At 57.7% G+C, this 14,152-nt stretch overlaps 1 protein-coding gene across 1 annotated transcript; it reads right to left on the bottom strand.

The window, feature by feature from the left end:
* Positions 1-5,263: 5,263 nt before the first annotated feature.
* DLX4 (distal-less homeobox 4) lies at positions 5,264-11,520 on the bottom strand. The gene is made up of 3 exons (XM_064583690.1): positions 10,538-11,520; positions 6,846-7,042; positions 5,264-6,422 (listed from the first exon to the last, which is right to left on the bottom strand). Exons 1-3 carry the CDS (start codon positions 10,791-10,793, stop codon positions 6,180-6,182), a joined length of 696 nt encoding a protein of 231 aa, XP_064439760.1. The 5' UTR covers positions 10,794-11,520; the 3' UTR covers positions 5,264-6,179.
* Positions 11,521-14,152: the final 2,632 nt, after the last annotated feature.

A 14,152-nucleotide genomic window follows, 5' to 3' on the forward strand; every position in this document is an offset into this window, starting at 1 on the left:
TTTTGGGGCCAGAGAAGCTGAAGGCCTGGCACTGTGAGGCGTTGAATCAGAATCCTTGATGTTTGGAGGAAGCTTGGGGCCAACTCCTTTCCCTTCCTGGGCTGGCCAGACATGTCCCCCAGGATGCCAATGGGGCTGAGTACCTTAGAGTCATCAAGCTATGGGGTTGGAAAGAGCTGCTGAATACAACTATTCTGATGAGGGAAGCAAAGCCCTGTACTCAGGAGCGTCCAGTCTGATGGGAGACAGGCTCTGCCTTACAAAGCTCCAGACTGGGGGCGCCTGGGTGGCTCAGTCATTAAGCATCTGCCTTCGACTCAGGTCATGGTCCCAGGGTCCTGGAATCAGGCTCCGCATTGGGCTCCCTGCTCCGTGGGAAGCCTGCTTCTCCCTCTCCCACTCCCCCTGCTTGTGTTCCCTCTCTTGCTGTGTCTCTCTCTGCCAAATAAATAAAAAAAAATCTTAAAAAAAAAAAAAACTCAATAAGAAAACACACAACCCAATATTTTAAATGGGTGAAAGGTTTGAATAGACACTTCAACAAGGAGATTTACACATGGTAAACAAGCATACAGGAAGATGCTCATTATCAGTCATTAGGGAAATGCAACTTAAAACTACAATGAGAGGGGCACCCGGGTGGCTCAGGCGTTAAGCGTCTGCCCTCAGCTCAGGTCATGATCCCAGGGTCCTGGGATCGAGCCCCGCATCGGGCTCCCTGCTCGGCGGGAAGCCTGCTTCTCCCTCTCCCACTCCCCCTGCTTGTGTTACTGCTCTCGCTGTGTCTCTCTCTGTCCAAAAAATAAAATCTTTAAAAACAAAAAACAAAGCTCCAGACTCAAGTGGAAAGACACATTTAAACTGCTACACACACACACACACACACACACACACAAGAGGATTTGGCAAGAGACAGGATCTGAGCTTCAGAGAGGGTATGTAACTTGCCCAAGGTCACAGCAAGTATCAGTAGAGCACAGATCCCCTTCCTCCCTCCTTGCTGCTGGAATTGCCCTCAGGGCTGGGAAGCAGTGGGGGATCCATGGGGATCTCAGAGAGGACCGTGTTTGGGTTCCTGTGCCTTGGCTGGACCCGACGGCCTTGTCTGGGTGCCATGGGCTGTGGCAGGAAGGGCTAGCACAGATGCTCTTGCTGGTAGAGCTCAGAGAAAGAAGGAGGCAAGGCTTCAGGGAACAAAGAAAATAAAGTCATAATAAAATTACTGGGTTTCTGTGGCCATTCAGTCTCCCTCCCTCCCCAGCTGCTCACCAGGGAAATACTCCCTGAAAATAGGAGACAGAGCTAGGACAAAGGGCCAGAGTGAGAGGAGGTGGGAGAAGAGAGAGAGAGAGAGCGCGAGAGCGAGCGAGAGTGAGCGAGAGAGAGAGAGAGAGAGAGAGAGAGAGAGAGAGCCGTCCACACTCCGCACACACAAGCCCCAGGGAAGCTAGTCTGTGTGTTCCTGGGTATGTTTCTCTCTGCTTCTGTGTATGTTTAAGTCCCCGTGCCTCCTGGCTCATCCCCGTGTGTTGTCCTTCTCTCCGTGAACGCACAACCCGTGAGTGTGCGTGTCCGTGTACCTTCATGGTGGGGCTTCGTGCGCAGGCTTCGTGCGCAGGCCAGCGTGTGGCTCTGACAACCTCGTGTGTGTCGCTGCATGTCTGCCTGCCCGCGTGTGCACCTTCTCCAGTGGAAATGTGTGTGCCCTTGGGGAGTCCCTGTGCCTGGGTCCCCGCGTCTGCTCGGCTCTGTGCCTTGTCTGGGGCTGTTGTGTTTTGAGGATGGGAGTGGAAAGGTCTTTAATTCCCCCTTCTGAACCCATCTGAGCTGGCGAGGAAAGGAGGAGAGGCGGCCACTTTTCCCTCTCTAGGCTAGTCGTCACCTTGGGGCTCAGTGGCTCCCCCAGGGTCCGACAGCCGGGCTCCTCAGAGAAGGGGTGGGGCAAGGGCTGGCTAGAGAGAAACCAGCACTGGAGGCCCTCCTCTTCACCCCTCCTTGGGATGGGAGAAACAAGAAGGGAGGGCATGAAAGAGAAGTACTTTGGGGGTCAGAGAATCTTTCTTTTCCACCATAGCTGCAAAAATACTACTCACCTCCTAGAAGAGGGGCTCCCAGGTAAAGGGGGACCTTAGTCCCTTGAAAACTAGCTGTGGGCAGGGTTCAGAGGAGTCTTTGCGGAGGCCTGAAGCCACCCTCACCCCTCTGTCTCAGCTCCCCACTCCTCCCTTTTACCTCTAGTCCCCCCCATCCCACCCCCTCTGAGGCCACAGGAGTCCTGGCCAGGAAAGGGTTATCCAGGTGAATGGGGGTGGGAAATACCTGTGGGATGCTTTTCTAAAGGAAGAGGCTTCAGTGGTCCTGAGGACAGAGAGCTGAGAGGATATTTGCGCCTCCCCCCACCTCCCCCCCCCCACCACAAGAATGGAAAGAATTGAGTTGAGACTCCAGCAGAACTAGCAAGGCTTAATGGGGGAGGAGGGAGAATGGGTGCATCATCACCTCCTTGGAAGCAAGAAATCAGTGTAGCCTTCTCTCTGGCCTTTCCCCTCTCTACCCACATCCCTTACACTTTCTGCGGAAGTCCTGCATCTCCAAGACCCCGTCTACACAGGCCTCCACTACCCGGATAACATTCCATTGACTCTGGATCCCATCCCAGAGGCAAGTTCAGGCATCCAAACTCCGATGAGGTTTGGAGCTGAGTAATCAGCTGCTAGCGCTAAGCAGACATTTTGTCCGGGGGACAGCCAGCTCCCCACTGCCACCTTGCACAGCAGATTTGGGGATGGGGGAGGGTGGGTCTGTCACTCCGTGTCTTCCCAGCCCCCTCCCACCACTGCCTTCTCCCACTTCCCACCTGCAAGTAATTTGGCCAATGGGAGGGCAGTTAAGATTGCAGTGTGGAATCCCTCTAGATCTGTGTGCATTTGGTGGGGAGGGGCTACCTCCTCCCGCCCCCCCCCCCCAGACCCCGTGCACCCTTTTCCTCTTCACAGCAGCAAATTACTTGTAATTATCTCACATTGAAAACCTTCAGGAGCTGCTCCCAAAATTGCTTTAATTGAATTAATTGAATCTCATTTTGTTGGGGGAGAGAATGGGGGGCCTGTCTTAAAATAGCATATGGGGAGAGGGGAGGGAAGCCCCAAGTCAGCTTTTCCCCATGGCTGAGACCCTTGTAGGTGAGAGAGTGTGCCCTGGCCTCCTTCCCATTCTCCAGTCTCAGTTGATTTTAGATGCCCTTCTGCATTTAGGACCTCTCCTGTGCCCTGCTTTCAAATGGTGGTGACAAGGAATGCGCATAGGTCTCCAGCCTCCAGCCCCATTCCTCCTCCCTACCCTCGGGAGGCAGAGAGGCGAGAGGTGAATGGATGGTGGTGGCAGTATGCACTCCCCCTGGCCGTGACCCCTTCTCCCCGATAATCACCCAGCAGCCAAATGCCATTTGTGAAGCGAGTCCTATGTTCCAGGCACCGTGTCAAGCACGTTACAAGCACTATCCCACTTCGTGATCACAGCGACATTGTGAAGCAGGTCCTATTAGCATTCCCCTCTTGGGGGCGAGTGGGAGGAAAACCAGGCTCACAGAGAGGTTAAGTAACTCGCCAAAAGTCACAACAGCAGAGCTGGATGCTTTGCAGGCCCAAACTGCCATTCTTAACCATTCGATTTTGTCCCTGCTCCATTATTGACCTGATTTTCCCAGAGGGGAATCTTTGTGGGGAACCCCAGGGTTCCCCTTCTACAGCTCAGATGGCTTGAGAGAGGTGATGGGGCACATCCCCCCCACCCCGGGGTTTCAAGTCCGCCCTCACCCAGGAGCCCAGGGAGGTTGGACCAACTCCCAAGTGGAATGGACTCTGGTTTCCCCTGGAAAGGTCGGGTGGATGGGGGCAGGGAAGGGGGGGAGCTGGTCTCTGGCTGGGAGAGTAATTATACTCCTTCTGCTACTTAACTTTACAACCTGGGCTGTTGTTTTAACGATGCGACTCGTGTTGGGCTGTCCAATTAATCTCGCCTTTGGAGGCTTTCCGAGATGGGGCGGTAGATCTTATCTTGGGTCTGTGGAAAGAGGAGTGCAACCTGCAGTGGGAGGAACAGCCTCCCTGAGGGCCTGTGGCCTCCACGAAGCCCCAGGGGAGGGACCTGGGGCTGGGCCCTGAGAGCCTATGGAGCTGCGGGCTAGGGGCAGGGGAAGGCCCAGAGGAAGAGGGGGTGTTTTTGCCCTTGGCACCATCACTCCTCACTGCTCTGATCTTGGCTTTGGCCCACTCCATGCCCCTTGCCATCCCCAGGATAACCCTCCAGGTGTGTTGTGGCGAGTGGGGGTGGCCGCTGACCCAGAAGGGGCCTAGGAGGGGCTGACGGCAGGCCTCCTGGGGTGGGGGTTCCACTGACTTTGTACCTCTTCTACTCTACAGAGACCCCAATGTGGGCCTGTCTCGGGCCAGGGGGATTGGCTCGAAGTGTCTGCTTGGGCTTTTCCAACTAAGGCAGCCCCCCAGTTCGCAGTGCTTGGGAACAGGTTTAGGCAGTGACTGGGATGATGACTCGGGAAGTTTTTGCCTGGAATTGAAGGCCCCTCCCCCGATCCCTTGGGCCAAAGCTGGGCTGGATTCCCTGAATAGTTCGCAGCCCTGTTCCTGGGCCTAGTTCTAGAACTAGTTCCTAGTTCTTCTATCGTGGCCCTTGCCACACAAGGGGCTGGTCATCCGGCTGGCTCCCCCATGTGCCCAAGTCACCCGGTGTCTCCGGGATCTAACACGGAGCAGAGGCTTCACGCATGTTTGTTGGATGGAGGAGAAGTCCAGCTCCTTCTGGGATTTTCTTCTCCTCCCCCTTCCCTTGCTGGGCTGGGGCCTCTCCAGCCCAAGGAGCACACTGGGAGGACTGGACTGGCTCAGTGGGCATGTCGTCTTTCCAAGTGAGCGGGACTGGAAGATGGAGCCCCAGGGGGACTCCTGTCCCTGGCTCCCTCCAGAACTGGGCCAGCACAGAATTTGCAGGTGACCACTTAGACTTTGGTCCTTTGCAGTATTGGCATCTTCCAGTTTTACACTGGAGTGTATGAAAATGGTCATTAGAACATTCCAGAGCTACAACCGCGGAGCTAGTTAGTTGTAGAGGCAAAACTTGTATCCTGTCCTCTAGCTCAGTGCTGGAAGTGTCTAATGGGAGACGAGAGAGAGAGAGAGAGAGATGAGCAACCAACCCCCACCCCTAGAAGTCAGGAAACAAACAGACTCACGGCCAGGGCCCAGGTTTTTGTACAGATTTAATCTCCAAAAGCTCCTGGTGTGGATTATAAATAGGAGCAGTTCCTTTGGACAGAGACAGCTGTGAGGAGCTGAACTGCCAGCCCACCCTCCCTATTTGGGGGTGTCTTTACTTACACTCATCCAGAGGCTGTCTGCCCTCCCATTCTCCCCAGACTGTTACCCTACAGGCTCCCAAGAGGGTGTGCATGTGGAGTTATTAGGTACTAAGGGTGGGAAAGGAGGGGATAGGCTCTTAATAAATACCCGTTGAATTACAAGGATAATTGGATGTGTTATCTACCATAACTGAATAGACATGGGAAGAAGAAGGCTTTTTTAGGAGAAGAGCATGAGTTACCCACAGGTCCACAAACTCCACATTTTCGGCATCTTTTCCACTCACAAGATGGTGAGGAGGTGTATCAGTCATGGGGATAATGGGCCAACCACCAGGGAAAATCGGTGAGGGGGGACCCGATGGTCCTCATGGTGAAGACAGAGGATGCCCACTTCACTTCTGCTTTTGCTCGTAACAGGGTTGGGTGAGGCCCAAGGCACACAGAGAGGAAAAAATACTCAAGTGTTTCTTTGTTTTGCCTCCAGGCCGTGGTAGACCGCAGTCCAGGGAAGGGGTGGGAAGTCAGCCGATAACTCTCCCTCCAGAGCCCCTGATCAGCTGGAGGGAACGGGTCCAGTCCACGGTCATGGTGGGGCCGGTGGTTAAGACCAAAGTCCTGATCAGGCAGTTTGGGTTACAGGGCAAGGGAGAGATGACTTCACCTCTTCCTTGTTCTCCTCTAACTTCTTGTCCACTTGACAAAATCCATCTGGAGCTGGTTTCCTCTGGGACCAGAAGGGGTGCAGGTGGGCTGGGTCCTGGGCTTTGTGGAGGACAGGGGCCTGACCCACCCTTCCCGGGACTCACATCATCTGAGATGGAGCCAGGACATCTGGGGAGTGATGCTGATACCAGGCTCCAAAGCTGTTGCCATAGCCACCGGTGGGCAGGGCCCCTGCCTTGGGCAGATCCCAGAGGGATGGAAGGGGCGGGGAGCAGGGAGATAAGGAGGGGGCTCTCCCAGGCAAGTCCCCTTCCTGTACTCCAGAGTTCTGCTTCAGGAGCTTCTTGTATTTGGAGCGTTTGTTCTGAAACCAGATCTTTACCTTTGGAGAGAAGAAGGGAAAGAAGGGAAGATGAGGAGGAGTATGTGTGTGGGAGGCGGTGAGCCAGGGAAAGGGACTGGGACTCAACAGCGGTGCGTGCAGTCCTGGGAGCAGAGCAGAGGTTGGGGACATACTGCAGTCCTCCAGAGTCCCTGAAGTTGCTGGGGGTCCCGCCCCTGAGCTAGTATCCAGTTTGCCAGGTCTGGGTGCCCTCGTCCTCTACCTGCATCTGCCTCCCTCACCCCAACACACCTTTTAACACATTCCCCCAACACCTAACTGAGGTCCGGCTCTTAACACGCCCTGGAGAACTGCGACAACAGGGCTAGGGGACTCCTGGGGCACCCCCCTGGGGAAGGCGGTGAGTTCCCAGAGAACACATCTGGGGAAGGCTAGCTGCAGGAAGGACGGGACGGGCCTCACCTGGGTCTGGGTGAGGCCGAGCTGCGCGGCCAGCTGGGCCCTCTCGGGCAGCGCCAGGTACTGTGTATGCTGGAAACGCTGGTTCAGGTGCTGCAGTTGCAGACTCGAGTAGATGGTCCTCGGCTTGCGGAGCTTCTTGGTCGGGGCCTGCGGGCGCTGCTCCGAGGACTCCGGGGACAGCGGCGGCTTCTCCGAGTCTGGGGGGCAAACACAAGGCGGTGTGTGCGGGAAGGTGAGAGGGTTGGGCGGCCGCTTCAGGGGTCCATTTGCATCTCGTTTGCATGCAGGCCTCGGACGGGCCAATAGCGCAGGTGTCTACCTCCGCTCCACGCCCCCTTCCGACCCCACGCCCCCTGTGCGCCAGGTGGAACAAGAAACGGTTCTTGCCCTCAGGGAGCTCCCACTCTTACGGGTCCTGTGACCCAAGGAAGGGAGCGCCACGGGCCGGAGCGAGGGTACAGGTGGCGCCAGGGGCGGGAGGTCAGAGTTCAGGCGGGTGCGGAGGCGCCATTTTGGGGTGGGGCGGGGCCGAAAGGCTCGGTCGAGGGCTGGGCTGAGGCCTAGAGCGGACCGGGGCAGGGCATTCCAGGCGGAGGGAACTCCAGAGCAATGCTCAGAGGCCCCAGACAGTGTTTGCGTGGCAGCCGCCCCGCTGCCGGAGGAGGGGTGGGTCAGAGGGGCCCAGCCAAGCGGGCCTTGAAGGCCAGGATGCGCACCCGCCTCTCCCCAGCATCAGAGTATGGAAAGGGCCCCCAGGGTTTGTCATCCCCTATTGCAAGTCACAGCCCCTCTCCTGGGGCGCACCCTGCAGGAAAGGTGACCAGCTCTCCCCTCCCCCATGGCCGGCTGGCTGGGGCAGACGGTTTTCGGGGACCTAGAAGCCCGGTGGGATTGAGGCGGCCCCCTCCTGCGCCCCGCCACAATCACAGAAGGGTTCACGGCCCGCGGGGAAGGTGGCCCGGCTTCGGAAAGCACGCAGCGCCCGGCAGCGCAGGCGCTCGGGGCCGCTCCAGGATCGCGCTGCCATGCTGCCCCACGAGGTCTGGTCACCTCCTGCCCCCAGGCCCAGCCACTCTAGGAGCCTCGGCGGGGTAACAGTGGCCCTTGAATGCCGGGGGTGCGGGGCGAGGGGTCCTCTTCTTTCCGTCTGAGCAGCCCCAACCTGCGCCCATCTATGGGGACACCCCGGGACCATTCCATTCGGGTGATAGGGCTGGGAGGACCAAGTGGCCGAAATGCCCCCGGGCTTAGGGCCACGTTTGCAGCTTTCCACGCGGGTCTGCCGGGCCGTCCCAGCCGAGAGAGCTTCGTGGCCCGGGTGCCCAGACGCAGCTGGTGTCCGCCCGTGTCGGACCCTCACCGCGCTCCTCCCTCCGGCCGTGCTCCCGCAGATGTGTGATTCCCCGAGCTGGGCCGGCCGCGGTGACCGGTTGCCTTCACCTCCCCCGCATCCCTACCCGGTGGCCCCGGGCGCTGCGGGCTTCTCAGATCCACCCTCCTCGACCCCCGCCTCGGCCAATTCCCAGAAAAACCGTTGGGTTTCCGCTCCCGCCCGCGCCTGTCCGGCCTCCCCTGCTTCGACCCTACCGCTCGCAGCCCCAGGCCGGCCGCCGAGGGACCGACCCCCCGCGCCTCTCTGGCTTCGGGGAGCGCGCGGCTCAGGCGGGGACGCAGCGCCTGGGAGGCAGCGCGGGCTACTGAACTCCCCCAGCCCTCGGCGCCTAGCTCTCCCGGGGGCGCCCCTTCAAGTTCCTTCCCCGACAGCTGCCTTTCCCCACACCCGCTGCCGCAAGTCGCGACTGGATCTGCCCCGGTCGGGATCATGGAGCCCAAAGGCCTCCCTCGAGGCGCGGGCGCCGCACCCGTCCGCTCCGCGGGGTGGTGTGCAGCTCGCTTGGAGCCAAACCTCTCCCTGAAGCAGGGGTGGACATGGGGTGGGAGCAAAAGGAGGATTCAAGCCCTCTCTTGCACCCCAATCATTCAATCTAGAATGGGCAAAGCCACCAGTTTCGGGAGAAAAATGCTACCATCTAGACTAAGCATGTGTATGGTTTTCGTTGGATCGGGGGAAATTCTGTAAAGAAAGGGAGCTCTCCACTCTCTCGTCGTTAGACCAAGCAGAGGGAAGGCTAAGAGTGTGGAGGACAGGAAGGAAAATACTAACCCTATAAACAATTCTCTGAAGCACAAGGCTATCTTATTCCCACCCCCACTACACACACATACACACAAATGTGCCGTGTACTAAAGGGAAGAGTCCAAGGGATTCTTTTGTAGAAACTAGATCATTTGTATTAAAAAAAAAAACCCAAACCAAACAAACACACAAACCTCCTCTCCGGACTGCTCCTCCTCTAACAATGGAAGGACCACGTTTGCAGCTTGGGAGCTGCAAGGACAGACCCAGCAGCCTGGGAGAGGCAGCCCAGTTCTGGCACAGAAGGAGGTTAATTTGGGGGGCTCTGAGGGGATTCCCTAAAATCCTCTTTTCTGGCCTCATGCAGTGAAAGTCAATTTGCAAGGGTCAAGTGCCTGGAAAACAGGCACACACACCCTTTCTTTAAGCCTCAGTTTGCCCATCTGTACACCAAGGAGGTTGAGCTCCCAAGTCTTTAGGGTCACTTCTGGCTTGGATGATTTCTGAGCTCCTGTGTTGGAGTAAGGGAGAGAGATGTCTTGGTCCAGGCCGACTCCAGCAAAGCCACCCAGTGGATGTGCAGCCTTGGAAGAGACTGAGCTAAAGACAATTGTGGGGGCAATTAGGTGGGAGCAGGGAGGGCAGGGGACCTGAACTCTAATCTGGAGCTAGTACAGGTGGGTATGTATAGTGTGTTACAAGCGTTCTGCCCGTACCAGGCACAGGACCAGGAAGACAGGCTAGCTCCTTGGCCTCTTTGAGGCCTTCCAGTAAGCACTTTCTCAGGGGCTCCAAGTTGTTCCAGACAACGGGAACTGGGGCCTACCTAACGCATCCCCCACAAAGGCAAGGGGTGGAGATGCTCCAGACAGCCTGCTCCTTCAGCAGGAAGGCCGAGGGAACCAGGATCTACAACTAGACACTGCCGGACCCACCTGTGGCTACTTTCTTAGAACAAGGAGTGGCGGGGTCCTGGCCCCCGATTCTGCCAGGCCAGCTTCCAGTCTCCGTCAGGCACATTCAGGCGCCGGCCAAGGGAGAGGGGGAGGGGCCCCGAATCAGCCCCCACTTCCACTGCCCTCCATCTGTGACCTGACTTCCATTTGTCTGGCTTTGGCTTGAGCCCCACTTTCTGAGACAAGGCAAACGGGGAGAGGCGACTTGGGGAAGGGAAGGAGTGCACGACGGAAAGAATACTGGGGCAGGGGCTAGGCACCCACACCCACACCCACATCTGGATTGTTTCAGTTTTCCGTTACACGTAGGTACACACAACCCCGCTGCTCCAGGGGGTTGGGTAGGGAGCCCTGCCGCCAGGCTTCACACAACTGCAAATCGAAACCAGGTCGTTCTTGAAAGGAGACCTAGATCAACTCGCCCCCGCCCCCCCCCAGTCTCCCGCCCCATCCCTTCGCCCTCCCCCCACCCCCAGATCCCGTGGAATCTGAGTAAGGTTTGAATCCCGCTAGCTGCGCCCAACCAGGCGAGGGCGAAGTTTAGGGACGCACAGGATCAGGACCCCAGAGGTGGGAAGAGCCGCGGTGGCCGGACTTACCTGCCTTCGGGTCCTGCAGAGAGGGCGCCGCCGGTTGCTGGCAGGACAGGTAGGAGTCTCCCGGGGTCGCCGGCGCAGTGTAGGAGTAGGACAGGAGGTGGCCATAAGGCCCAGAGTAGGGCAAATCGGAGGCGACTGCGGTTGCGGGGGACAGACCAAGCGGGTAGGTAGCCACTACCGATGGGACAGGGGCGATGTCCGGGAAGATGGCTTTGGAGGCGTCCCGGCCAGGGAGGGGGTAGGGCAAAGAGGTCATTGCGGCCGGGCCCGGGGCCGAAGGGCCTAGGCCATGGCCCGGCACGTAGTCCGCTCCCTCCGCCAACTCTCTTTTTTCCGAGCCTCGGGCGTTGGGACCGGATGAGCCCCCCAGCCAGCTTCCCGCACACTTAAGATTCCCCGGAAAGTGTCTCTCTGCGCCTCTTCCAGCGGAGAGCGCGCGCCTGGGAAAGGGGTTCCGAAGGGGTACCCCCCATGGCTTTTCCCCTCCCCCCTAAATCCATGGGGGCCCCCCCTCGTCTGGCTCTTGGGTTCGGTTCCCGGGACCCGACGGGGGCACCGCCCACTTAGACGCCGCGGATTGGCTGCTGCACGCGGTGACCTCACGGAGGCTGGAGCCGGCGCCCGCCCCCCGGGGCAGCCCGCCGCAGGGAACTTCAGAGCCGCGAGAGCAGAGGGGCGGTGCGCGCGCTCCAGGCCCAGCCACCTCGGGGGCTTCTCCGAGAGGGCTGCTGGGGTGTCGTGGCGATCGGGCAGTCTGGGAACCGCGGTCTCAGTGGCAGAAACGCGAGGGAGCTGGCGGGGCCGGGACGGCCCAGGGCGAAGGGAGCGGGGCCGAGGCGGAGGCGCGGCGGCTGCGGAGGCTCCGGGCACCGCCTGTCGCGTTCTCCAGCTCTCGGGGATCCGCACCGCCGTTCTGATCCCGCCGCCACCGACCCGCAGGGGATTCGAGACCAGACCGCCAGCGCCGGCAGCTTATTCAGCTCGTCGGAATGCGCCGCTGCCAAGCGCCGGCAGTTTGTTGGTAAACAGACGCCGGGTCGGGGGAGGTGCCGCCCCACGGCCAGCCTGTCCCGCACGCGAGCGGCACACACGCCCCCGCGGGGCGCCCTGGGCCTGACACGCCGCCACCGCCGCCACCGCGCCTCACCGCACCCCCACCCCCGTCCCGGCTTCCGCTTCCGGCAGGGGCCCAGGTGCGCGGGCGACACCGAGGCTCCCGCCGGCCCCCGAGGCCCCTGGAGGGATCCGCCGTCCTGGCTCTGCCCGTGCGGCAGCCCGCCTTTCCGGGCGCCCTGGGAGGCTGAAGTCTTGCACGAACCGGGACAAAACCCGCCGAGTAGGAGGCGAGTCCTGTTCGATGACTCTCGCGAGGGCGCAGGAAACACGGCGGGCCTGTCTTGGTGGCCGCGTTTTCCAGTCTGTGCAGGACCTGCCTCTGAACTTCGGTACCCGAGACCTTGACAGGCAGGTGTCCACGTATACGAGTTATCTATGGCCACAGGTAGACAACTACACGCAGGCTCCATTCAGATACAACAGAGATACAAACGCAGGTGTCTACGCTGATGTTCACATTAGCATCCCTCCATGAACTGAGAGATCCATTAATGGATCTGCAAATACGGAGTGTAGGCTATGATGTAAAGTACATCTATATGCCCAAAGATAAATAGCGCTATCCCTGAAAAAAGCACGATACTTGTCTCTTACACAGACCCGCAACTATAACAAGTCAAACTGCCATTGTACACACTCAAAAATGAAGGAAATCCAAGCATATAAGCATTTAGGCAAGTGTATCCAACCTCTGAGTGATAACTGTCCACACACATCTAAGTTGTTTCATGTTAGTGGGAGAGACAGTCACATCCCCAAACCCACCAGTCCCCACAGATTCCCCAGCATACCCACCTATACACCTTTTCTCCCTTGAGTATGCAATTTATTTTTATTTTTTTATTTTATTTATTTGACAGAGAGAGACACAGCGAGAGAGGGAACACAAGCAGGGGGGAGTGGGAGAGGGAGAAGCAGGCCTCCCGCAGAGCAGGGAGCCCGATGTGGGGCATGATCCCAGGACCCTGGGATCATGACCTGAGCCGAAGGCAGACGCTTAACGACTGAGCCACCCAGGCGCCCCTCCCTTGAGTATGCAACTCGGACTGGCATATTCATGTTTGCATACACATATTTGCTCCCACTATCAGGGCTCAGAGTGGAGGCAGCAGTCTTAGAAGTGGAGGGTAGGATTGGGGCGCCTGGGTGGCTCAGTTGGTTAAGTGACTGACTTCGGCTTGGGTCATGATCCCAGGGTCCTGGGATTGGGCTCCCTGCTCAGTGGGGAGCCTGCTTCTCCCTCTCCCACTCCCCCTGATTGTGTTCCCTCTCTCACTGTGTCTCTCTGTCAAATAAATAGAGTCTTTAAAGAAAAAAAAAAAAAAAGAATTGGAGGGTAGGAGAAGACCAGGGTCAGACAAAGAGGGAGGCTCAGAAGAGGAAGAGAAGGCACTGGAGGATGGCCAGGCTCAGAGAGACAGAAAGATTAAGGGGGGAGGGTGCAGGGGTGGTTGAGCCCCCCCAGTCAGTGTCCTGAGGAGAAGATGAGCAAGTTGGCTTCAAACTGGACTCTCCTCTGGAATGGATAAAGATGAGTTTTTCCAAGAAAGCACTTGGCTCTGAGCTCTCGACCCTGAAGCCTTGGCGCTTCAGGAGAAAGGAGGACTCCTCCTTTGGGTGGCTGGAGAACCTAGTCCCTCTCATCCAACAGGGTATGCAGGGTTTGCTCAGTTGAGAAATGCTACTTTCACATGGGTCCACTTTCCCCCTTTTTTACCCAACTCCAGCCCTGCCGCTTACCATGCCAGCTTAGAGATGGGGCTATGAACATACAAGGATATGTCCTTCCAAATCTTTCTATCTACCACCATCACTTTCTTCTGGAAGGAGGTAGCCACACAACAGTGGTGTGGTGGGTTCCAAGGATGGCATCTCAGGGCGCAACAAAGGAAGAGAATGCTCTCTGGGGTGGAGTTGGCTGTCAGGGGAGGTTACACAAAGGAAGTACTTTTTTTAAAAGATTTATTTATTTATTTGAGAGAGAGAGAGCACGAGCAGGAGGAGGGGCAGAGGGAGAGGGAGAAGCAGACTCCCTGCTGAGCGGGGTGCCTGACACTATCCCAGGACCCAGGATCGTGACCCCAGCCGAAGGCAGACGCTTAACCAACTGTGCCCCACAAAGGAGGTACTTTTGAGGTGGAACCGAAAGAATGAGTAGAAGGACACTTTGTCCCTTGGTCATGTACCCAGAGTCCCTTCTGTGCTGGACCTAGCAAAAAAAAAAAAGGCAAGGGTGGGTTTTCTGGCAGGCCTCTGTAGCAGTTGACTTTGGGCATCCTCCAAAGCCAGGAGACCCATAATGAGAGCCTCTCCTAAACTCCCAGGGGGCTTCACTGAACTCATGCAGGATCCTCATTCCTATGCAGTGGTAGGACACACACTACAGCCCTTTGGAATTTATAAAACACAACATTCAAGTCCTGTGTATCTTCACAAAAAGCCCATGGAGTAGGTACTATTATGACCCTCAGTTTACAAATGAGGAAACATGTCCTTCCA

The sequence above is a fragment of the Mirounga angustirostris genome, unplaced genomic scaffold (genome assembly GCF_029215605.1).
Source record: "Mirounga angustirostris isolate CCGP_5_RB_7025 unplaced genomic scaffold, mMirAng1.0.hap1 SCAF_17, whole genome shotgun sequence".
Classification (NCBI taxonomy): Eukaryota; Metazoa; Chordata; class Mammalia; order Carnivora; family Phocidae; genus Mirounga; species Mirounga angustirostris.

Bases quoted from the DNA above. Each gene is read 5' to 3' on its own strand.
- DLX4 (XM_064583690.1), bottom strand. From the start codon at position 10,793: ATGACCTCTTTGCCCTACCCCCTCCCTGGCCGGGACGCCTCCAAAGCC. The intron at 7,043-10,537 runs GTAAGTCCGGCC...TTTGCCCCCCAG, and splicing joins TCTGCAGGACCCGAAGGCAG to ACTCGGAGAAGCCGCCGCTG. The intron at 6,423-6,845 runs GTGAGGCCCGTC...TTCTCTCCAAAG, and splicing joins TCGGCCTCACCCAGACCCAG to GTAAAGATCTGGTTTCAGAA.